The 25,119-nt window shown below is 47.6% G+C and overlaps 1 pseudogene and 1 gene segment (V, D, J or C); both read left to right on the top strand.

Annotated features, from left to right (window-relative positions):
* Positions 1–781: 781 nt before the first annotated feature.
* LOC123347622 lies at positions 782–16,949 on the top strand (the record flags this gene model as incomplete). The annotated part of the segment is given in 2 exon segments: positions 782–918; positions 16,565–16,949. Coding segments are annotated over 2 exon segments (522 nt in total), but the record flags the coding sequence as incomplete, so codon positions are not given.
* A 4,821-nt stretch (positions 16,950–21,770) lies between these two features.
* Positions 21,771–22,487, top strand: LOC123347621 (annotated as a pseudogene).
* The last annotated feature ends 2,632 nt before the right edge of the window (positions 22,488–25,119 follow it).

Below are 25,119 nucleotides of genomic sequence, written 5' to 3'. Positions count from 1 at the left end.
CAAATTATTTGTCATTTTTACAATTTCCCAAGGTAAATTTTAGCCTCCTTCAAAATCATAGGGTGTAACCCCAGTTCCAAGGCCCGCAGCTTTAATTCCGACCTCATCTGATAAGAGCATAATTGTTCACACTTCTCTGTTCCCGGTAATCACAGATTGTTTAATTTCGATCTCTCCTGCTCTCTAGCCAAATACTCTTCTCTCACATAACATGAGCCAAAGCCAACTAAAGACCATGGAAATATCTCCCATCACCATGGTTGATTTCAAAGCAATCCCTAGTAGTTAATGACCGGCTATGTGACGCCACTGACATCATCTCCTTATTTCTCCAGATATGAAAGCACATGTTCCAGGTGCTGCACAAGCACAGTAAGGAGTAAGAGGAGACTCCTGTAGGTGACTCAATTAAAGTAATTCAGATCATTAAGGGAAGGCATGTGTATCTCTTATAGAGAGGGGAAAATGCAAATGAAGCTGGCAGGTTCCTGTTTAAATCTCTCCCTCGGTCTCCCAAGGCTGCACCCGAAGAGACAATCCGCAGCTCCCCTGTGCATTTGCCCTCCAACACCAGGGAAAATGAGACTTTGGGTCTATTTAGTGTTCATTGTTGCAGCTTTCCAAGGTATTTCCTAACACAAACCGCTGGAGAAGCAGACGGATATTTAGCTATTTCCATACTAATGTTTTTACTGCTCCTTTATTCCCAGGTGTCTGGTCCCAGGTGCTGGTGGAGTCTGGAGGGGATGTGAAAAAGCCCGGAGACTCTCTCCGCCTCTCCTGCAAAGCCTCCGGGTTCGACTTCAGCAGCTACTACATGCACTGGGTCCGACAGGCTCCCGGCAAGGGGCTAGAATGGGTCGCTTATATAAGAGGCAGTGGGGATGATATAAGCTACCCTGATTCAGTGAAAGGCCGGTTCACCATCTCCAGGGATAATCCCAAGAGTGAGCTGTATCTGCAACTGACCGGTGTGGAAGCCAGTAAATAATTAACAAGGTTTTAAAGAGATCTTAATGAATGTTAGTTAGCATGAGTTAGGTTAACTGTGACCCTGGTGACGTGAGGAAGCAAGATAATGTAAGACAGAGGGAATTGTGTGAAAGTTATTACGACCTTGCAATATGCAGTCTTGCAGTCTTGTTTTTCTAGTGAGATAGCAGAGAAGCTTATGTATAAACAAAATGTATTTGTTGCTTTTTACTGTCTGTATTATTGTTAGAAATTGTCTGTAAAAGGTATAAAGGCTTGCTGTGATTGTTTACCAGTTGAGAGACCTGTCCAGGACCCTGTGTCCTATGGCACTCTCTCCCTCCATGGTAATTACTGGAGAAATAATAAAGTATTTGGTTTTGCTGCACCCAAACAAAAAGCAAGAACTGAGTTTTTCTTCGACAATTTGGGGGCTCGTCCGGGATGGCAACGCCCACGGACCCACAGACGGCTACTACGGATCATTCCCCTTCGAACCCCATGGCGCCACATGAGAGGTATGAGACCTTTTGAAATCTCTATTGGGGTATCGGAGGAGGACTTTCCGTGAGGACGTCTGTCTCTGTTGGGCTCACGCCATCTGAACGTATTGACTGTGCAGCAGGATCAGATGCAAGTGGTATTGGGGAGAGGCCCCAATAAGGTTAGTTTATAGCAGTACTGGGAACTGCTGAGTTGGCCAAGGAAATGCATAAGGTAATGCATAAGGTAAATGCATAGGTAAATGCATTAGAATGCACCGGTGCTGAGGGGTTTTTACCGCCTCAAGAGGGGTTGTCATACCGCCTCATGGTATTGGTCCGGACCAGGTAAAGATGCATCGTGGTTAAAGAGATAAAAAGGAAAAAAAATTTAAAAAGAGATAAAAAGGAAGAAAAAGAGGCCTTGGTGTGTGTGTGTACACCAGTGTGAGTGGCTGTTACCGGGCTAGCCCGGTAACTAGTGGATCTTTAGGAGATCCGACCCACAGTGGGCTGACTCGGCCAGGCATTGTCCGGCGAGGAAGCTACCTGGGTCTAGGAGTGTGTGAACCCATCTTCCCTCCCCTTTCCTTGTGAGTCTCTCCTGTGTGAGTGGAAAATGGGTAAGGGACTGTCTAAATATTCCACCTCACCCCCTAAGGGTACCCCAGCATATTACATGTACGTACATTATGGTTCTAAAATCTGCAGGTATTTAAATGATTGGAATCTGTACATGCGTGAAAAATTCATTTAAACAATGCCCATTAGAAGGTACCTTCAATCTAGATAAGATCATATATCTCAGTGGAGCTTTAATCACAGAGAATAGCCTCTGACACAGTGTGAGCAATTTGTCTAGGAACGGGTTAATTTGAAATTCGGCTTAGCCCTGAGATAAAGGAGAAGTTGTTTTGTCTTCAAGGTCATGAATCAGTGCGGACTATGCTAAGTGCAAAGGCTGTACAAGTTACAGAATTGGAATTATATTTGCAAAGCTTAACTTCCCAGTGAGACATGTGTGAGTATTGAAGTGGTTTAAGGCTTGGGGCATTCATGTTTTCCTGTGTGAGGTGGGAGCATTCCCAATACTCTCCATTGTTGTTTTATTATTTTAATGAAGCTTTAAAATTTGATTGTATGCTCTGTCAGTCTGATCACCTGACATGAGGGATAAATTAGTAACAGGAATTTGTCACAGTTTGGTGTGCAATTAATAATGGGGGGGCCCTGCAGAATTTACACCATCTCTCTGTTTACCCTTGTTATTTTGTGTTTGCTTTGTTTGGTATTGTTGGTTGCATGATTAAAGGTGAGCTCTAATAGAATAAGGAAACACTATTTAGCTTTGGCTCTGTTTTGTTTAACCGGTTACTGATGTTTTTCTGCTCTGTTCATTTGGGCGTTAGGTGTGTGAGCGGAACTGAACTTCTCGTTCGTAATTCCTCAGGGTGGAAGCCATGTGTGCGATGAAGCTCTGAGGTTGTCCTGAGATTTTTACAGTCCCACCCCCCCGTAGCGGACAATATAATAGAAGTAGAAAAATTTGGCTTAGACTGTAATTTTTTGCTTTTTGTGTAATTTTCTTTTCTGTTTAAGTGTCAGCAGACAAATGGGTGGGTCTCTGGGTAGACCCCCAAAGGGGTCTGGATTATGTGTTAAGTGAATGGCCATGTATTTTTGCCCAGGTGGCAAGCCTTACTAGGGAGGACTCAGGTAGTCTTGTGAGTAGGAATGTTTTGGGGAAAAGACCAGTAGGGTGGGGCTAGTTGAGAAGCTCACCATCCTAGCTAAACTGGTTGTGGAACAAGCTAGTGTCCATGGACGGGACGATTCAGCGAGAAAAAAGGATCGGGCCCAGGCGACCAGGCAACAGACAGAGTGATTGGAAAACAGGTTGGAAACTTTTGAGGGTGTAGTGGAAAGAAGGAGTAAGTGAATATAAGCATGAGGATTTCAAATACTCAAGAGGATATTTGGAATGGTGATTTGAATTGGTAAAGTGGCTGTTGGAAGGGAAAAGCGAGTGATTTTTAAGAGAACCGTTTTTTGGTGTCTTTGAACTGTTTGTAAATAATTTCAGGCAAATAAATTTATTAGATTGTAATAATTTGGCTTTGACCAATTTTGTTAAATCAGTTGAAGACTGTATACAGTGCTATGTAATGAAAATTTTATTAGGCTCTACAGGCACTATAAGTGGTGATGTTTTCTTTCAGTGTTTAAAAGCAGGAGTTAGAAGAAATAAAAAGCAAGCCAGAAATAATCTGTGTTACTGCAAATTAACTAACTGATAAGGTAAAGGCCTCTGAAACCAAGGCTGTCTAAGAAACACATACGAGAAAATATGGGGTAATTCCTCTGTTTTGCCTAGAATCAACAAGAGTATTTGTATATTTTAAGTATTTAATTGCCCAGACGGGGTGGACCTCTGTTTTTGTCTTTCAGATAATCAAAGAAAACTAATGCCAGCAGCACAGCATTCAACGTACCTTGATTTACTGGCACAGTAAAAAATTATGTTGTGTGTTCTATGTTCTGTCTTGTTGTGTTTTTTTTGTGTGGCCAGAATTGTTGTGTTTAATATTTTCATGAGATGGTCTGATTTGATATCAAGCGGAAATGTTGGATTGAGATGCAGATACTTGTTTTGTTCAATTTAGAATACAAAGTGTTTGGTTACATCAGAAAATGTGATATACTAAAGTCTAATACATTTTCTTCAGTAAGAGAAAGAAACTACATTGGCCAAATCTTTTAATTGAGAATTGTTGTTAAAATTTGCATACTGACAGTCTTTGGAAGTGAGGACATGAAAAGTTAACCCACTCCCCATATTGTACAAGGGATCCTTCTGGCTACCTCAGACTTTTAGCCAGCGGGCTGGGGATGGTGGATAGCTATTGGACTAGAAGTTATATTAAGTGAACTTCTCAAAGTGGGTGTGCTTGTCCTGGCTTGTTCTTCCAAAGTTCTGTAATAAGGTTATTTTAGTGAAAGGGTATATGTGGCATACATTGAATGATAATACTTCTGTACTGTATAACAGTACTGTTTATGTGTTCATGGTATGAAAAAGGTGTATAATTGGAGAGTAAAAGTTTCCTTTGTAGGTTAAATGAAAAAAAAAAAAAAAAAAAAGCCAAGAAGAGAATGGCTAACATGCGCTGGCCCCAGTCAAGGACACCGCTTGGCTGCCTACCAAGAGAAGGGGGGGGAATGCTTGCTGCAGTTACACGAGATTGGTGTGCACCGGCCAGCCCACTCTCCTCCTTGGGACCTTTTGTAAATATTCAGATTGATTTTATTTAAATGTCTAAATGTTGTGGTTATGAATATGTATTAGTTTTAATTGATGTATTTACCACTTGGGTTGAAGCTTTTCCCTGCAGGACAGTAGATGTCTTTGCTTACAGATTTTGTACCACGTTTTGGCATCCCTGTGACTATCAACAGTGGTCGTGGAACTCATTTTACTGGACAGATTGTAAAGGGGTTATGTGCAACTCACTGCCCTCACCACCCACAGTCTGCTGGGACAGTGGAACGCCGGAACGGGACTTACAAAAAATGAACTGGCCAAGATTTGTGCTGAGACACACTTAAAGTGGCCAGATGCCTTTCCTTTGGCACTGATGTGTATGAGAGCCATTCCCAATCGAGAGACTGGACTCAGCCCTCATGCAGTTTTGACAGGACGCCCAATGTGACCACCAACTGCATCCCCACTAACCCCAGCTCAGATGGACATTCATTTGCTGGATAACATAATGCTTAAATATTGTCAGGCACTAATGAAATGTGTTAAGTCTTTTTATACACAGGTGATGGAAGCACTACCAAAGGATCCTGTGCAACCTTGCCACTCGTTGGAACCAGGAGCCTGGGTCTACATAAAGATCCATCAGCGAAAGACTGCCTTGGCTCCATGCTGGAAAGGCCCTTTCCAAGTCCTGCTGACTACCGACACCGCTGTGCAGTGCCACAGACTGACTGCTTGGACCCAGGATTCTCACTGCAAAAACACCCCTCCACATCAGAAGAATTTTCCTATTGATGCTTAGCCTATTCTTTCTTCTAGTTCTACTGTGCTTCTGGACAGCAGGGAAAAAGCTCCCTTGTCCACTGACAGACCAACTGTGCCTTTAGACTTTTCTAGAAAAAGCACAGCTATTACAGGGTGATATGTGCTGGAAACCTCTCCCCTGTAGGATGCTGAACCTTGATTGTTTTGGGAAAGAAGAAGAAGCACTCATTCCACTGACATTGCCAAAGTCCAGGAATTCCTGACTGAAAAGGACATTGAGAACTGACCCTGGTGAAGAAACAAAGAATTACATTCTGGCAGGAAGAAATTTGTGGGACCCATGCTTGGGACTGTGGTATTAATTGGATTTTGGGGTTTATTCTACAGGCTGCGCCCTGTGTTCTGGATAAATCCTTCAGTATGTATTGCCCTCCCTAATTGGATTTTAACTGACATTGCCCTTATCCAGTTTTCTACATACCCAGATTGTCGTTTCCACCCTTAGTTCTATGACCCAGAAGGAGACTGACAGAGATGGTATTGAATATCACTGAGGCTGGGAAGGCATTGCAGTGGGATCTGGACCAGACTTGGCCCACTGCCCTTACAGACACATCAGGAGTACCATCTGATCTGTGGTCATGAAGACATACTTGGACACTTTCTGGATGGCAGTGTGGACATTCACAGTGCTCCTTCCAAGCATATGGACCAGTTAGGGACTGTGGGCTCCCACATACCGAATCCTGCTGGGTCCATGGGGAGGATGCATGTGGAACTGAATTATTTACCGAGACATCTGGGAAATTAGACCACCTGGTATACCTACCTGATTTATAGACAGTACCCCTAGAATAACACCTGATGGGATATACATATTGATTTTACCACTGCTGCAGGCAATTATATCATTTACTGGCCTGCAGATAGAATGCAGATAGAATGTAGATAGAATGCAGATAAAATATTGCAAGTAGCTCTTAGATTTTAGGTATATTTTGATTGGACTAGAATAATGCCTGATCGGTTTCAAAATTTGCTTTCATTGTTACCAAAGGTTCTAAGAATCTCTGAATTGCAAGGGCAAATTCCCATGCTTTAGAATATATATCAAGCTGGAAGGAATGCCTTTCATACAGTTTATAGAGTGTTTACTTTATGTACTAGGTATGATGTTTTGTGCTTTGTGTTCGCAATTGTACAACAGCCCCATTATATTATTCCTATGGGATTGTTATTGTTTGTAATGTTGTTAGTTAATTTAGGATTATATTATTGTTGTTGTTGTTGTAAATAACGTAAGAATAGCAATACCTTTCATGTTCATTCTAATCATGCATTGTCATTACGTCCCATGACGGTTGACTTGTTTGCTGTAGAATCTGAAGTCCATGGTTTCATGCGAATTGAGAGTTGAAATTGTTTGTTGTACTAGAAGTACAAAAGGGGGGAGTGTGGAAGCCAGTAAATAATTAACAAGGTTTTAAAGAGATCTTAATGAATGTTAGTTAGCATGAGTTAGGTTAACTGTGACCCTGGTGACGTGAGGAAGCAAGATAATGTAAGACAGAGGGAATTGTGTGAAAGTTATTACGACCTTGCAATATGCAGTCTTGCAGTCTTGTTTTTCTAGTGAGATAGCAGAGAAGCTTATGTATAAACAAAATGTATTTGTTGCTTTTTACTGTCTGTATTATTGTTAGAAATTGTCTGTAAAAGGTATAAAGGCTTGCTGTGATTGTTTACCAGTTGAGAGACCTGTCCAGGACCCTGTGTCCTATGGCACTCTCTCCCTCCATGGTAATTACTGGAGAAATAATAAAGTATTTGGTTTTGCTGCACCCAAACAAAAAGCAAGAACTGAGTTTTTCTTCGACACCGGCCTAAAGCCCGAGGACACCGCCCGCTATTACTGTGCGAGACACAGTGGTATGTCTACACTACAGGATTATTCTGATTTTACAGAAACCAGTTTTTTAAAACAGATTGTATAAAGTCGAGTGCACGTGGCCAAACTAAACACATTAATTCGGCGGTGTGTGTCCATGTACCGAGGCTAGTGTCAATTTCTGGAGCATTGCACTGTGGGTAGCTATCCCATAGCTATCCCCTAGTTCCCATAGTCTCCCCCGACCATTGGAATTCTGGGTTCAGATCCCAGTGCCTGATGGGGCAAAAAACATTGCTGCTAGTGCTTCTGGGTACAGCCTCACCCCTCCCTCCGTTTCGCGCCTTTTTTCCTGGGTGAACTGTGCAGACGCCATTCCACAGCAAGCATGGACCCTGCTGAGCTCAAGACAGCAATCATGGACATTTTAAACACCTCGCACATTCTCGTGCAGTCTATGCTGAACCAGGACCTGCAAAGCCAGGCGAGGAGGAGGCGGCTACGGCAGCACGGCGACAAGAGTGATGAGGACATGGACACAGAATTCTCTCAAACCGCGGGCCCCTGCGATTTGGAGATCCTGCTGGTAATGGGGCAGGTTCTAGCCATTGAACGCCGATTTTGGGCCCGGAAAACAAACACAGACTGGTGGGACCGCATAGTGTTGCAGGTTTGGGACGATTCCCAGTGGCTGTGAAACTTTCGCATGCTTAAGGGCACTTTCGTGGAACTTTGTGACTTGCTTTCCCCTGCTCTGAAGCACCACAATACCAAGATGAGACCAGCCCTCACAGTTGAGAAGCAAGTGGCAATAGCCCTCTGGAAGCTTGCAACGCCAGACAGCTACCAGTCAGTCGGGAATCAGTTTGGAGTGGGCAAATCTCCTGTGGGGGCTGCTGTGATGCAAGTAGCCAAAGCAATCATTAAGCTGCTGCTAAGAAAGGTAGTGACTCTGGGAAATGTGCAGATCATAGTGGATGGTTTTGCTGCAATGGGATTCCCTAACTATGGGGGGGCGGTAGATGGAACCCATATCCCTATCTTGGCACTGGAGCACCAGGGCACCCACTACATAAACCGCAAGGGGTACTTTTCCATGGTGCTGCAAGCACTGGTGGATCACAAGGAATGTTTCACCAACATCCACGTGGGATGGCCGGGAAGGGTTCATGACGCTCGTGTCTTCAGGAACACTACTCAGTTTAAACGGCTGCAGCAAGGGAATTACTTCCCAGACCAGAAAATAACAGTTGGGGATGTTGAAATGCCTGTCGTTATCCTGGGGGACCCAGCCTACCCCTTGATGCCATGGCTCATGAAGCCATACAGAGGCAGCCTGGACAGTGGTCAGGAGCTGTTCAACTACAGGCTGAGCAAGTGCAGAATGGTGGTAGAATGTGCATTTGGCCGTTTAAAGGCGCGCTGGCGCACATTACTGACTCGCTCAGACCTCAGCCAAACCAATGTCCCCATTGTTATTGCTGCTTGCTGTGTGCTCCACAGTCTCTGTGAGAGTAAGTGGGAGACCTTTATGGTGGGGTGGGAGGCTGAGGCAAATCACCTGGCCACTGATTATGCACAGCCAGACACCAGGGTGTTTAGAAGAGCACACCAGGAAGCGGTGCACATTAGAGAAGCTTTGAAAACCAGTTTCATCACTGGCCAGGGTACAGTGTGACTGTTGTGTTTGTTTCTCCTTGATGAAACCCACCCCCCCTTGATTGACTCATTCCTCTTCCTCCTCATCTTCCCTGTCTGCAGAATCCTCAGCCATGGCTGCGATTACCACCCCCACCTCGGAATCCACGGACAGCGGTGGGGTAGTGGTGGTGGACCCCCTAGAATTGCATGCAGCACAACCATATGCTTCTTTGGTTTTCTGGTAGGCTTGTCTGAGCTCCTTAACTTTCACACGGCACTGTACTGAGTCCCTATTGTGGCCTCTCTGCATCATGGCCTTGGAAATTTTTTCAAATGTTTTTTCATTTTGTCTTTTGGAATGGAGTTCTGTTAGCATGGAATCCTCTCCCCATACAGGGATCAGATCCTGTACCTCCCATGCAGTCCATGCTGGAGCTCTTTTTTGATTCTCAGGAGACTGCATTGTTACCTGATGAGCTCTGCGTGGTCACCTGTGCTGATGATCTCTCCACACTGGGCGAACAGGAAATGAAATTCAAAAGTTCATGGGGCTATTCCTGTCTACCTGGCCAGTGCATCCGACTCCAGATTGCTGTCCAGAGCGGTCAAAATGGTGCACTGTGGGATAGCTCCCGGAGGCCAATACCATCAAATTGCGGCCACACTAATCCTAATTCAACATGGCAATACCGATTTGAGCGCTACTCCCCTCGTCGGGGAGGAGTACAGAAATCGGTTTAAAGATCCCTTTATATCGATATAAAGGGCTTCATTGTGTGGACGGGTGCAGAGTTAATTCGGTTTAACGCTGCTAAATTCAGTTTAAAGGCATAGTGTAGACCAGGCCACAGTGAAACAAAACCAATTTGTGATCATACAAAAACCCAGACTGTGGAATCACCCTTCTCCCGGCAGCCGCGCGGGGGCAGCAGTGACACACACACCGCTCCGGGCTCGGACAGGAGATCTTAACCTCTTGGATCTTAACACAAGGAGAATTTAACTATTTCCCCTTCTTTCCCCCACCAATTCCTGGTGCGTCCAGATCCAATCTCCTTGGATCTTAAAACAAGGATTCACACCAGGGAGGCTCTGGCCCTTTCAGCAAACTGGGACGTTTAGCGGATTAACACAGCGGAAGGTGATTAGTTCATTATAACCGATGTGGGGCCCCTCACCGTGGCGTCTCAGCCCTTCACACGTGGTTATCGCCTTTATCCCCACAACAACGCCAGGAGGTCAGGAACTATCCCAGGTTCTTAAAGGAAGGCCTTTAATTAAAGAAAGGTAAAAAATCATCTCTGTAAAATCAGGATGGAAAATAACTAAACAGGGTAATCAGATTCATAGAGCCCAGAGGAACCCCCTGTAGCCTTAGGTTCAAAGTTACAGCAAACAGAGGTAAATCTTTTTAGCAAAAAGGAACATTTCCAAGTTGAGAAAACAAAGATAAACCTAACCTGCCTTGCCTGGCTGTTACCTACAAGTTTGAGATATGAGAGACTGGTCAGAAAGATTTGTAGAGCCTGGATTGATGTGTGGTCCCTCTTAGTCCCAAGAGTGAACAACCCCCAAAACAAAGAGCACAAACAAAAGCCTTCCCCCACCAAGATTTGAAAGTATCTTGTCCCCTTATTGGTCCTTTGGGTCAGGTGTCAGCCAGGTGACCTGAGCTTCTTAACCCTTTACAGGTAAAAGGATTTTGGTGTCTCTGGCCAGGAGGGATTTTACAGTATTGTACACAGAAGGGCTGTTCCCTTCCCTTTATAGTTATGGCACACGTGACCAAGGGTTTTAAGATGGAGTCACTGGAATTGAAATTGGAACATTAATACACACTTTAAAAGCTTATACAGTATATGAGAAAATATTTGTACCTGAGAGAACTTAATGGGTTTGAAAAGTGTGAATAAAGACTAGCTTCCTCATACAGCTGTTATTTATGACAATGTCAGCACATTCATTTCAGCTATATTGGCCTCTCTAATAATTTCAAATGATGATTTGTAAGCAAGATCTGACTGAGCTCTCCCCTGACAGCTAGTGCTGAGCCAGTGGTGGGTGGAAAGGCTTCGGGACCAGCCTGTATTTACATGAACTCACCTACTGTGCTGAGGTATCCAGCAGCCAGAGCTGTGCTGCCCAAGTGATCGATTTTGGCTGGTGTTGGGTCACAAATCACTGAAGTGTTAAATGTGGGGATCATGAAATGTTGTTCTCCTTATTGTCTGAGTAAAGGGCAGCAGAACTGTGCTTAGCCTGACTGAATGAGGGGGTCTCCCTCACTGCTTAATTTGTGCTAGGGCTGAGCCCCGGGCACCCCTGGGCTCGGCAGTTCATCGCCCTGGGACCTCTGGGCTTGTCACATCAGTTACAAAAGTAACAAACTTGCGTGACCCACAGCACCTCTTTCATTATAAATGAATCACTGGTCACCCCCAACTGAACTGCACTCCCCAAGAAGGAGGTTTGGATGCCAGATCGCAGTGGAGGGGGCGGGGAGGAGACAGGTGTTTTGCTTGGTGGTATGGGCTCTGCCTAAGGCTTTGGCTACACTTGCACTTCAAAGCGCTGCTGCGGCAGCGCTTTGAAGCGCTAAGTGTAGTCAGGGGTGGCTCTACAAATTTGGCCGCCCCAAGCAGTCATGCCCGGGAGGCGCCCCCGAGCCGCGGGAGCAGCGGACCTCCCGTGGGCATGACTGTGGAGGGTCCGCTGGTCGCGCGGCTCGGCTGGACCTCCCGCAGCTGCAGGCGGTTGGCTGGTCCGGCGGCTCCGGTTGAGCTGCCGCAGTCATGCCTGCGGGAGGTCCAGCCGAGCCGCGGGACCAGCGAACCGTCCGCAGTCATGCCTGTGGCAGGTCCGCTGCTCCCGGGGCTCCGGTGGACCTCCCGCAGGCATGACTGCGGCAGGTCCGCTGGCCCAGCCTGCCGCCCCCCCGGGAAAGGGCCACCCCACGCGGGTGCTTGCCCCGCTGGGCTCTGGAGCCGGCCCTGAGTGTAGTCAAAGCGCCAGCGCTGGGAGAGAGCTCTCCCAGCACTGTCCGTACTCCACCTACCTGTGGTGAATAACGTACAGCGCTGGGAGCCGCGCTTCCAGCGCTGGGGCTTTGACGACACTGGCGCTTTGCAGCACTGCAATTTGTAGCGCTGGAGAGGGTGTGTTTTCACACCCTGCTGCAGCGCTGCAAATTTGCAAGTGTAGCCAAGGCCTAAGCGTCAGAGGCACTATTTGACCTGCCCCTCTCCACTGTTTAAGGACAGAGCTGATTAGGCTCCACAGAGAGTCTTTTGTTCTGTTAAGTGACCACTAGAGCTGAAATCACTGATCATCGGGTCTCAGTGCTTAGCCCTGCTGTGGGGACAGTGTGTCTGTGGAAGAGACGGCCCAGCCTGCACTAGCAGTGAGGTTTCCCCACCGAGAGCTGAAGTCACTGAGAGGGTGGAACCTTGAGAGACCGACTCACAGAGGTCACAGTGGCAGGTGGCAGCAGCATTGGGGATGGAGCAATACTGTGAATGGACGCACAGCGAACAACAGCACCCAGAGCATTGGACTATGTTTAGTGACTTTGCTCCAGAATGTTAGATTTGTGGCTGGGAAACATATAAATATACATTTCCTAGTAGCCAATATTTTAAAATGCATTATTTGCTAAGGTCGTTATCTCACATCGTTGCTATCTAAAGAGGTCATTATCTTGGGGAGTTTATATACTGATTGTAATGATGATGATGTAAGAATAGCCATATTGGGTCAGACCAATGGTCCATCTATCCCAGTATCCTGTCTTCTGACAGTGACTATTCCAGGTGCTTCAGAGGGAATGAACAGAACATGGAATCATGCAGTGATCCATCCCCTTTCGCCCATTCCCAGCTTCTGGCAAACAGAGGCTAGGGACACTTCAGAGCATGGCTCTGCATCCCTGCCATCCTGGCTAATAGCCATTGATTGTCCTAACCACCATGAACTTATCTAGTTCTTTTTTAAACCCTGTTATAATTTTGGCCTTCACAATATCCCTGGCAAAAAGTTCCATGGGTGACAGTGCATTGTGTGAAGAAATACTTTTTGTTGCCCTTCTCTGTACCTTTTCCAATTCCAATTTTTTTTTAGATGTGGTGACCAGAACTGCATGCTGTATTCAAGATGTGGGTGTACCATGGATTTATATCATAAAAATGGAGGAGTTTGCTTTGCCAGACTGATCAGCTAAACCAATACTGACAACCTATATGAAAAGGCTGCATCGATATGCAGAAATCCTTATAAGCCAGTCACTATCAAAGCCAATTTTAGAATAACTTAATGAGGCTGTTAAGTAGAGTTACCATATTTGAATATTCAAAAAAGAGGACACTCCACAGGGCCCTGGGCCCTGCCCAAGCTCCACCCCTTCCCCCACCCATTCCAACCCCTTCCCTAAAGTCCCCGCCCCAACTCTGCCCCCCCCCCCTTGGACCCCATCCCAAAATCCTCGCCCCAGCCCTGTCTCCTCCCCTGAGCACGCCTCATTCCCCCTCCCAGCCACGGAAAACAGCTGTTTGGCTGCGCAAGCGCTGGGAGCTAGAGGGAAAAGCAGGCACGCTCTCCAGTGATCAATATTCACTTTCTTTCTTGAATGATCAACTCTTCTTTGGGGAAAAATAATAATGGCAAAATCCTAGACATTTTTAGTTATTTAAAAATTCCTCCTGGATGGTGATTTAAGAACCAAAAAGCAGAACATGTCTGTAAAAATACGGATGTATGGTAACCCTACTGTTAAGAATGCTGGAGACACAACTCAGTTTATGTGAACCAACATGGCTGTTGCATCATAGTTTCTATTTAAGCAAGAGATACCACACGCTACAAACTGGAGGCCAATGTTAAGTGCATTGTCACTTGTTCATCCTGAAGTGGGACACTGGTTTTGAACAAGACCAGCAAATGCTCACTATCTTCCTGAAAAAACTCAGCTGACTCTCTAGGAGCATGCGGTGCAACAGTGAAAGACTCAGCAGTTGAAAAAGTGAAGAACTCTCTCACCATATTCAAAATATGTGCATGCATGGCTGATGAAGCACCAATGCAAATAGGCATCAAGTATTAAGTCATTGTGTATGTTATCTTGATGTCAGGGGTAGGCCAGTAGATGCATTTCTAGATGTTCAAGTTATAGAAGATACATTGGCTGCATCTGTGACAACCCACATCTTGTCAATCGGACCCCAAACAGATGGCTGCTTGTGCATTTGATGGAGCTGCAAATCTCTCTGGAAGACATGGTGGAGTACAACCTTTGCTGCTCTGAGTCTCCCCATGGCAGCGTGGTGTTTCCTCGCCTGAGTGGGCGGTGCAGGGTGCTGCTGGGCTGGGCAGGGGGCACAGATCTTGGCTTGCATGCTGATGGGGTGAGTGGCTGGGCCACCCAAACTGCACAGTCCATATTTCAGTCTTACTAGGAGCTGGGCTGCTGCTTCTGAGCACTCTCTGCTACGTTCGCTCATTTAAAATGAGCCTGATGTTCCCCAAATCATTAACTGACATGGGTAAGGAGCGTGCTGGAGAAATGACTGCTGTCCGATGGGTGCTAATTCCGACACTGCCACTTGATCAAAAGGTCAGGTCATTATCTTTAAAAAGTTGTGCCTGAATGAAAGGATTTATCTGGGCTCAGATTCGTTTCCATGGGGGCAGGGGTGGGAGAGAAGAAGGGGAAAGCCGGGCTAACCCTTGGGGGGGTATTTCATGGCACTCTCTCCCAGTGCGTCTCCCTGAGCCCCACCGGCTGTTCTGCAGCACAGGGTTAGCTGGCTGGAGGCACTGATGATGTTACTGGCCGCTTGGGGCTTCCTTCCTGGTCCAGGTGAGCTATAGCTTAATGTTGGAATTTTTGAAGACGTTGGCGGGAATGTCCCCCTGGAAATGTGCTGCCCCAAGTACGTGCTTGCTTTGCTGGTGCCGGTCCTGCTGGGAAGGGGGATGGGCTGGAGTTGCTAGTCAGCAACTATGATCCTAAGCAAGTCCTACACCTCCTCTGTCCAGGGCTGATTCACAGTCTCCAAGGACAGCGCCAACTTCTACCTGCAAATGAGAAACCTGAGAGCGGAGGACACCGTGTTACTGTGGGAGACATGGCTACACTTGCAGATGCAGAGCGCTGTGAGTTAAACCAGCCTTCGGAGAGCACAGGAGGGAAAGCGCTGAAGTCTGTCAACACTGCCAGCTGCCAGCTCATTGGCGTGGCCACATTTGCGGCACTTGCAGTGGCATTGGGAGCTGTGCATTATGGGCAGCTATCCCAGCATGCAAGTGACTGCAATGTGCTTTTCAAATGGGGGGTGGGAGGTGGGGTGTAGTGTGTTTTGTGTATGTGGGGAGAGAGGGAGTGGGTTTGGGGTGGGGCTGAGAGCATGTCAGCCTGCTGTCTTGTAAGTTCAGACAGCAGCAGACCTCCCTCTCCTGCCTGTCTCACTCACACACAGCATTCCACAGCAATGGTTGCTTTGTCCCAGAGCAGATAAGCAGCTGGCTGTCAGAAATGGAGCTTTCAAAGGGGATATCGGCATGCCTGCAGTGATTACAAAACAATCACCAGAGCGGCCACTTGACTTGGGGGATTATGGGATGTTTCCGGAGTCTGATCACAGCGCAGTAATGCAACACCTTGTTCACTCTGGTGCCGCAGTGCTCCAGTAGGTGTGCAGCAAATGTTATTCCACTTGCCAAGGTGTAGTACCAGAAGTGCTGTAGCCGTGGAGTCAAAGCGCTCCATGTGCTTTGCCAGAGAGGATGGGAAGTGAGCTAGGGTGCCCAGGGCTGCTTTATTGCGCTGTAACTCACAAGTGTAGCCAAGCAGCTGTGGTTCTTTCTTCATCAGTCACCCCCTGGAGAGTCTCATGCCTCTTGATATCTCCTGGGCATGGTCTGTACCGATGGTGTAGGCTCCCTGCACATTTTGGAGTATCCCTGCTTCAAGGGAGAGAACTGTATTGATTTCAATGGGCTTTCACCCTCAGACACGATGGGGGTGTATGACTCTCCTCGCCCATCCACTAGACAGGACTCCCTGCAGAGTACCTCCCCTTGGTAGTGTAGCCCCAGTGGATAAACCTGTTTGCAAATACCTGACCCAGCGGCTGCTCCTGGGTCCCAGGCCAGTGCTCTGTCCTCTGGACCAACCTTCCCACCCTCCCAGCAGCCATGTCCTGCCGTGTGCGCTGAGCTGGGCACACCGCCTGTCTGGGGTGGAAAGGGGACATCTGTCCCTGAGGGACATCGCCGTGTACTGAGCGCTCCCCCCCCCCCCCGTCATCTCTTATACCCGCCCTGGGGAACCCGCATGCAAATCCCCGCCCCGGCCCGGGGGTTCCTGGTTAAATACCAACCCCTGGTTCTAGGAGCCTCAGTCCCTCCCCAGACACAGAACTGCCCGGTCCTGCCCGCAGGGGAGTTTTCCTCCTTCTTTGAAAGCGAGAATGAAATCTCTGCTGCTTTTCCTTTCCCTCTTCTCCACCCTGGCATGTAAGTCTCGGTGGGGAAGCAGGGGAATTAGGGACACACACACAGAGCTTCAGTGGCTAAATCATCCCTGGTGAAGCCCGGAGAGACCCTCGCTCTGACCTGTGCTGTTTCCGGCTTCTCTATCTCTTCTCAGCATTACGACTGGCACTGGCTCCGGCAGCCCCCCGGCAAAGGGCTGGAGTGGATGGGGTATGTATCTCCATACTATAGCGGGAGCACAGGCTACGCCCCGTCTCTGCAAGGCCGAGTCACCATCTCTGCAGACACCGCCAAGAACCAGGTCTCCCTGCAGCTCCGCTCGCTGACAGCTGCAGACACCGCCACCTATTACTGCGCCAGGGGAGACACAGTGACACTAGCAGAGAGGGACTGGCACAAAAAGGGGAAGCGGTTTCCCAACAGCCCAGGGGGACGACAGTCACAGGGATAGGTGAGCCCCTGAGAGAAACAGATCACACACGGTGAAGTCACTATGAACAAAATACATAGACAGAGGTGGTTTTGTTTTAAATCCACGCTGTAGTTACCCAGTTTCTCTGGACGCGCCTTACCTTCCGCGGCCACAGAAATCGTCTCAAACTCACTATTAAAACAAAGGTATTTCTCTCATTTAATGGTTATCGGACCGGGCAGGGAACGATTCATGGAATTAAGAGCTACAGAATAATCGCCCGGTGGGGCTCTTCAGCCGCACGTTGTTTGGAAGCAAACAGCCAACGCCTCACTCTGGCCCTGTGCCTGCACCGTGCTGAGCCGGGTAAATCTCTTCCCCTCTCGAGCTAGCGCTGAATCTCTGTGGGTGAAATTCACCCCAGTACCCAGAGCCCAGCACAAAGGCCTGACCCCCTAGTGAGCCCCACCTAACCACCAAGCGCCCTTTTAACATTTCACAGGCCTGGTACTGTCATCCTGACAGGACCCAACTTCTCTGGTTTTACCCCATTTCCCCTAAGGTGCCGCCTTCTGTGCCTCTGGGCCCCAGATTCAGCCTCATGGAACCGATTCATAACAAAGTGCAAGTTTACAGAGATCCAAACACAAGGCCTAGTTCAGATTTCCCAGGACTTTCCCAGTCCCACGCAGACGCTTAGAGGTGAACAATCCGGATTCTCCCCTGCTCTGCACCTTGTGTTCCACGTTTAACCTCTGCAAGCAGATGGGATGTGGCCCTGTTCTGCTCTACGGCGCCTCCCGCCCTTTCAGAACAGAGGAAAGTTTCAGCTCAGATGTCTACAGTCTACTACAGCTGATGTATAGAACAGGGGCAGAAGCCCAGTTTGTCAGGTGACCAGAGCCACAATGTAAATAACCTGCTGGTGAAGACTCCACCGGAACGGGTCACAAACATTTCACAGGCTGAACTGGATTTTTTCATCTCCGCCCAGCCTCGGTGCATAGACTGTCAGGTCACTTTCCGAGCGGTTCCCTGGCTTAGAACAAGGGGCTGCAGGGACCAACTCCCAGAGTGCCCCCAACCAGCTCCTCCCCTCGCCCCGCTGCTAGGGGGTCTCACTGCAGCGTAGAGTCTCTTCTGCCTGGGGTGGGTGTTTGGTCTCCCGTCAGGTGACGGGGGATGTGTTTGTTGTGGCCGCTTCCCTCACTGTTCCCTCTTCTCACCCCTCCCACGGGGGCCCAGTCGCAGGTTGTTCTGACCCAGGCGGGTCCTGAAGTGAAACAGCCCGGAGCATCCACCCCGCCGAAACGCTCCGGCACCGGGTTTAATCCCAAGGACCGGGGGTCCAACGGGAAACGGGAAGGGGGTTCGGGTGGCTGCTGAGTTACCACAAGCCATCACTGGCAACCTGCTCCTCCGCCACCCTCCAGGGGCGATTCACTCACCCCGATCTGTTTGTCCCTCTCTTATCTTATCTGTTTTCCTCTTAGGGCCTGGCCACGCCGGAAACTTCAACGCGCTGTGGCGGGAGGGCTCCCGGCAGCGCTTTGAAGTGCGAGTGTGGTCCCGGGGAGCCTGGGAGAGCTCTCCCCGCGCTCCTGGTAATCCACCTCCAGGAGAGGAATAGCTCCCATGGCTGGGAGTCTGTCTACACTAGCGCTTTAAAGCGCTCAGACTTGCTGCACTCAGAGGGGTGATTCTTCCCTGGCTACACTCAAAACTTCAAAGCACTGCCGCCTGAGCTTTGAAGTGCGAGTGTGATCTCGCCCTACCCAGTGTGGAGCTCTCCCAGCGCTGCAGGTCTCTACCTCCACAGGTACTCCACCTACACACCCCTAGGGAGAAATTTGCAGCGCTGTAAAGTGCCAGTGTAGCCAAGCCCGATCATGCCCCTCCTTCACCCTGCTTTACACTGGGCTGGGGAAGACAGGAAGCAGCTATAGAACCCAGGTGGAACCTGAACTGGATTTTTTCACACCCTGGTTTTGGCACAGTTTGCACACACCGGAGGAAGGCGGAATTGTGCTTCCTGAACACGCTGTTTCATTTGCAAAGCCACTGGGGTTTCTCCAATTGCAAACACCTGCACTGAAGTTTCAAGCAATAACCCAGAATTTTCCCGATTCAGGGGTATGAACACAGGGCGTCATCCAGCTAACACTGAATTAACAGCAGCTTGCGGTGAGGCTTTTCCCCTTTCACTGTCACGGGTTTTCCATCATTACCGAGGGGCATTGACAGCGCACTTCCCACAACAACGCGTCTTTGCTCAAGTCACCCAGGTCAGAAAACAATGAGTTTTCCCACGGTAAGGAGAATCCACCCAGCGTATCGCTGGAAATGTTCCGATGAAGCGTTGGAAACACACCCGTTCATTTCAATGATCTTTAGACAGGACCGAGTTAAGAGACATTCCTCTGTTATAGGCCCTTACATATACCAACACATCTGAGCCCGTAAAAACCCACATGCAACCACACACACACACACGTGTTGCTTCATTCACCCATATACAGCGGAACACACACATACAAGCGCCCTCCCACACACGTAACCATACACTCTAGCACTCACACAGAGATACACACGCAGAAGCACACGTGCAAATAAGCACACAGAAAAAGCCTTCAGACAACTTCTGGGGGTGATAAAAATGAAAAGACTGGATCTGAAAAGTCAAATTCTCTTCTCGGTTACACTATCCTAAATCCGGAACCCATCCCCGGCACTAAATTGAACTATTCAAGATTTCTAAAAAAGCAGCAAAGAATCCTGTGACACCTTATAGACTAACAGACGTATTGCAGCATGAGCTTTCGTGGGTGAATACCCACTTCGTGGGATGCAAGTGATTTCTAGTGACTAAATCAGAGCAGCCTGACCTAACAGAAAGTGATCTGTGCAACCCGTTTAGAGAGCTGGTCGGCTGCCTTTACCTACCCGTTACTGCGCGGTGCATTGCGGGGGTCTGTAGATCACTTTCCCATAGTGCTCAGCACCAAACAGAGACTCAGCACAGCTGGGAATTTATTTCCAGCTATGCCCCTTATTTCCTGGCTGGTCTAAGGCCAATCTCTTCACTTCCACGTGCCTCAGTTTCCTCTCGGGCAAAAAGTGGGGATAATGCCGCTTATCTCCTTTGTAGAGTGCTCAGAAATGTCTGGAGGAAAACCACTGTACAGAAAATAGGGTTTACTATCATCCTCCGTACTGGGATTGTCTCACGCAGCTCATGCAGAAATGATATTGAGTCCCTGACAGGCTGAGGTTCATGACCTTAGTAATATTTGGGAAAATCCTTTATTCCCTAATCCCGTAAATAGTTTCACTATGATCAGTCAGATTTGGTATTTTATCTATACCTGGGAATCTGACAGGAGTCTCCTACTAATCTCATTCTTCTGAGAGTTCTCTGCTTCAGTCACAGCTGCTGATCCTCTGAGGGAAGCATCCTCTTCATCGTAATTAGCTCTGTTCTAGTGATAAATCCATTGCCTCCGGTGAAGACATTTTCAATTGGTATTTCAAGAAACAACTAACAACTTGCTGCCTGAGGGTTATGAACACAGGGCCTGACACAGCTCGCCTTGCACTCAACAGGAGGGTTTCCGAGGGGTTGGGAAGGGTTTTGCGTCAGGCTCTGAAAGAATGTGAGACGCTTTCCTTATACTAGACATTGCCTAAGTTAATCATTGCACCCAGCCAGCTGTTTTCTCATGGGAATGAATATCCATCCCCTGGCTCTGTGAAGTTACTAGCCAGTCCCCAGAGCAATTTCTCCTCTAACTCCAAGGACACCTGACCAAAAGAGCCAACGGGAAGCATAGAAGTTTTTGAAATTGGGAAAGAAAGTTTCCCTTTGTCTGTTGGTCTCTCTGGGCTGCAGGGACATGGAGCAGGAATGTTGTGTGGTTTGAATCAGGTAGTGATCGGGAATGTTTAGATAGACGCCATCAGGTTTATCTCTTTCTTTGGGCTTGTGGAGCTCCTCTGTGCTAACCCCAGATGCATTTGTTTGCTTGTAACCTTTAAGCTGAACCCCCAGGAAAGCTATTTGGGGAATTGCTCTTTTAAAATCTAGCAAAATCTTAAGTTCCAGATTATTTTCTTGTGTTTTGTTTTTAATAAACTTCACCTTTTTAAAGAACAGGATTTGGATTTTTCTGTTCTAAGAGGTTTGTACAAATGCTGTTTGATTAGCTGGTGGCAACAGTTCATGTCCTTTGTTTTCTCTCTCAGCTCTTGGGGTGTGTGTGAAAGGGCTGGAGGGTATCCCACAAGGAGGAATTCCCACGTGCTCCTTCCTGGGTCCAAGGTTGTGTTGTTGTTTGTTTGTTTGTTTGTTTGTTTTGGGGAGTTGCAATTTGGTGGTGGCGGTGCTTACCAAGCCAAGGTCACAGAAGAGCTGTAACATTGGGAGTTTAATACAAGCTTGGAGTAGCAAGTATTATTTTTTATAATTAACTGCACCCAGATGAGGCAGGAAAGTCCCGTTATCCCCATTTCACAGCCTGAGAACTGAGGCGCACCGATGGGAGTTGGGCGCCTCGGTGCATTGGAAAATCCCCCTCGATGCCTCAATACCCAGAACAATCCGGATCCCAGTGACTTGCCCCGGGAGACACAGGAAATCTGTGACAGAGCAGCAAACCCCAGGGCAGGCAGAGTCCTTGCTGAGCCCCGACCCATGAGGGATCCTTCCTCGCTTCCTTGTGCCCCTCTCTGAATCTCTAGGCAGGTGAATTGGGCTCTTTCAGCGCGGAGGTTTTATGTGTCACAAGGAGCGGGATATGCAAACGAGGGTGGTGGGTTCCTGTTTAAATCTGAGCCTCTCTCTGCCCAGGCTGCACCCGGACACACAATCCGCAGCCCCTGGGTCTGCGCAGTGACCTGCCAATCAATCCCCTGAGAACTTTCCATTACAGCACCAGGGACAATGAGACTTTGGCTCCTCTTAGTTTTCGCTGCTGCGGCTTTGGAAGGTATTTTCCTCCCCAGTCAACCCATATAAAGTCCAAGGGATTATTATATGGACGGTGCTGCAATGGGAGTGATTTATAACCTACCTTTACTCTGTGCTCTCAGGGGCTTTACTGGAAATATGTGGCTCATTGTTCCCTTTTTGACTTAAATGCGCTCGTTCAATCCGCTGCTGCTTTTAGATTTTATTTACAAATTTTCCCTTCTCCCCCAGGGGCCCGCTCCCAGGTGGTTCTGACCCAGTCGGGGCCAGCGCTGAAGAAGCCCGGAGAGTCCCATACGCTGCAATGTGCCACCAGCGGTTTCGCTCTGAGCAGCACCTGGATGGGCTGGATCAGACAGGAGCCCGGGAAGGGGCTGGAGTGGCTGGTCAACTACTATGGTCCCTCAGACAAGCACTACGCCTCCTCCATCCAGGGCTGATTCACAGCCTCCAAGGACAGCACCAGCTTCTACCTGCAAATGCCCGGCCTGAAGCCCGAGGACACCGCCGTGTATTACTGCGCGAGAGACACAGCGAGGGGAAGCCGGGCTGAGCTCAGACAAAAACCTGCCTGGCAGCTGCAGAGGAAGTTCTCCGCCTGGGGGCGCTAGCGCGCCGCAGACTGCACAGAACTCGGTCATGGGAGCATCGCAGAGAAAGGGGCCGGGGAAGGAATGTCGGTCCCTGGGTTATAAATAGTTGAGGGTAAAGGGCATTTCTAAGTGAGTTTTAAAGAGTCACCCTGGAGTTGCTCTGTACGTCAGACATTGCCCCGCTAAGAGCTCCTATGAGCCGTGTTCACACCTACACAGACACACAATCACAGACATACAATCATACAAGCACCCCCCCCACACACACATCCACACCTTCAAGCACTTACACTAAGATACACGAACAAAAACACACATGCAAATACACACCCTGAAAAAGCCTTCTGACAATTTCTGAGTGTGTCAAAGGAGAAAAGACTGGAATTGAAAAGATTCAGCCAAATTCTGCCCTCAGTTACATTGGTCTAAATCCGGGGTCACTGCCCTGAACTAAACAGATTTATTCCAGATTTACACTCAGCAACTGATAAGGGAATCAGACCTAACACGGAGTGAAAAATAGCCCGTTTACATAGCTGGTCTACTGGCTTTACTGCACTGTACATTGTAGGTGTCCATAGGGTAAGCACCAAATTGAGATTTAAAAGAGCTAAAATTTACTTCCAGTTCTGCTACCTATTTCCTGGGTAATCTTGGGTCAGTCACTTCACTGCTACGTGCCTCAGTTTCCTCATGTGAAATATCGTTATAACGCTGCTCATCTGCTTCGTAAAGTGCTCTGAAATCTATGGCTATATAGGAGGCCTTCACAACAACCTCTGGCAAAGAGTTCCACAGGTTGACTGTGTTGTATAAAGAAATACGTCCTTTTATTTGTTTTAAACATGCTGCCTATTAATTTCAATGGGTGATCTCTAGTTCTTGTGTTATGAGAAGTAGTAAACCACATGTCCTTATCTACTTTCTCTACACCAGTCGTGATTTTATAGACTTCAAACATATCTCTCCTTAGCCATCTCTTTTCTAACCTGAAAAGTTCCAGTTTTATTAATCTTTCCTCATACAGAAGCCGTTCCATAATCCTAGTTATTTTTGTTGCCCTTTTTTGAACTTTTTCCAATGCCAATATATTTTTTTGAGATGGGGCAACCACATCTGCACGCAGTATTCAAGATATGGGCATACCATGGATTTATCTGGAGGCAACATGATATTTTCTGTCCTATTTTCTATCCCTTTCTTAATTATTCCCAGCATTCTGTTCCTTTTTTGACTGCGGCTGCATATTGAGTGGATGTTTTCAGAGAACTACCCACAATGACTCCAGGATCTCTTTCTTGAATGATAACAGCTAATTTAGACCCCATCATTTTGTATGTATAGTTGGGATTGTGCTTTCCAACATGCATTACTTTGAAGAAATCAACATTAAATTTCACCAGCCATTTTGTTGCCCAGTCACCCAGTTTTGAAATTTCCTTTTGTAGCTCTTCACAGTCTGCCCGGGTTTTAACTATCTTTAGTTCCCCAGCAGATGTCATTTCTGAAATCCAGCCGATCTATATGGGGCCGAGAATCATGGGATCCATGCAATCATGGAAAAGTAGGTGTGGAAAGGCCATCAAATCCATCCGCCCTTATTCACGGGGGACCAAGTCCACCTTTCCTAGCGAATGCTGAAGGATGCTGGGTCACGTCTCTCGAGCACTCAGAGTTATCACTTCCTTTGGATTTCTAAGCCAGCCTGCAATAATAATCCATATCACCCCCCGCATGATACACTAACCCGTTACTATTAGCTCAGCATCTTATATATGAGGACTACAGGGAGAACTCAGAGAGAGGAATGGCGAGATTCAGTGAAACACACCACATAGCCGGGAAAAAGCAACCAGCGTGATTTGAGGTATACAACCGCCAAATTGTTGGTTTTTTACCATGAAATAATCAAATAAAACAAGTCTTTACTGAATGACTGGTTGAAAGAAAGAAAGAAAGAAAGAAAGAAAGAAAGAAAGAAAGAAAGAAAGAAAGAAAGAAAGAAAGAAAGAAAGAAAGAAAAAGAAATTACACTCCAACCATATCTGGAAAAAATATTTTGTATGGTAAGTGTCGTGTGTTTAATCAGTAGGGGGCACTGTCGCTACAGAGAAATGGACAAAGTAAAGAACCACCCGGATAGTAAATAGATCAATGTTCTCTCACAAGGGGTTTGGGAGCCAGACCGTTGGCATGTCCCAGACTGAATTGTTTGGGTGCTCGGGTCTCTCGTACGTTTTCCTAAATTGCTTCACCCTTCACTTTTGATCCTCCTCCACATTTGTCTAGCACAAGTTAGAAATGACAGCAGGTTACCGGGTGCACATTCCTTACAGCTGTGCTCAGGGACAAACACCGCGGGCATTTCTCTTCCTAGCAGTGGTAGTAGCTGCTTTTCATCAGATCTAAAAGCTCTTTTTAAGGAGAGGTAAGTATCATTAGCCCCATTTATTACAGATGGGGAAACTGAGGTACAAGGAGGAGACGGGACCGGCTCACTGTCACCCAGCAGACCAGGGCAAAGGCAGGAACCGAATCCAAGTCTCCTGAGTCCCGGCCTAATGCTCCATCCTAACAGACCGGACTGCTTCGCCTCGGTAGCATCGTCAGCATCACCACTGCCCGTGCTATGCTGAAGATCCTAATAGAC

Source organism: Mauremys mutica, chromosome 13 (genome assembly GCF_020497125.1).
Source record: "Mauremys mutica isolate MM-2020 ecotype Southern chromosome 13, ASM2049712v1, whole genome shotgun sequence".
NCBI classification, from domain to species: domain Eukaryota; kingdom Metazoa; phylum Chordata; order Testudines; family Geoemydidae; genus Mauremys; species Mauremys mutica.
This window is presented reverse-complemented; position numbering and strand designations above follow the sequence as displayed.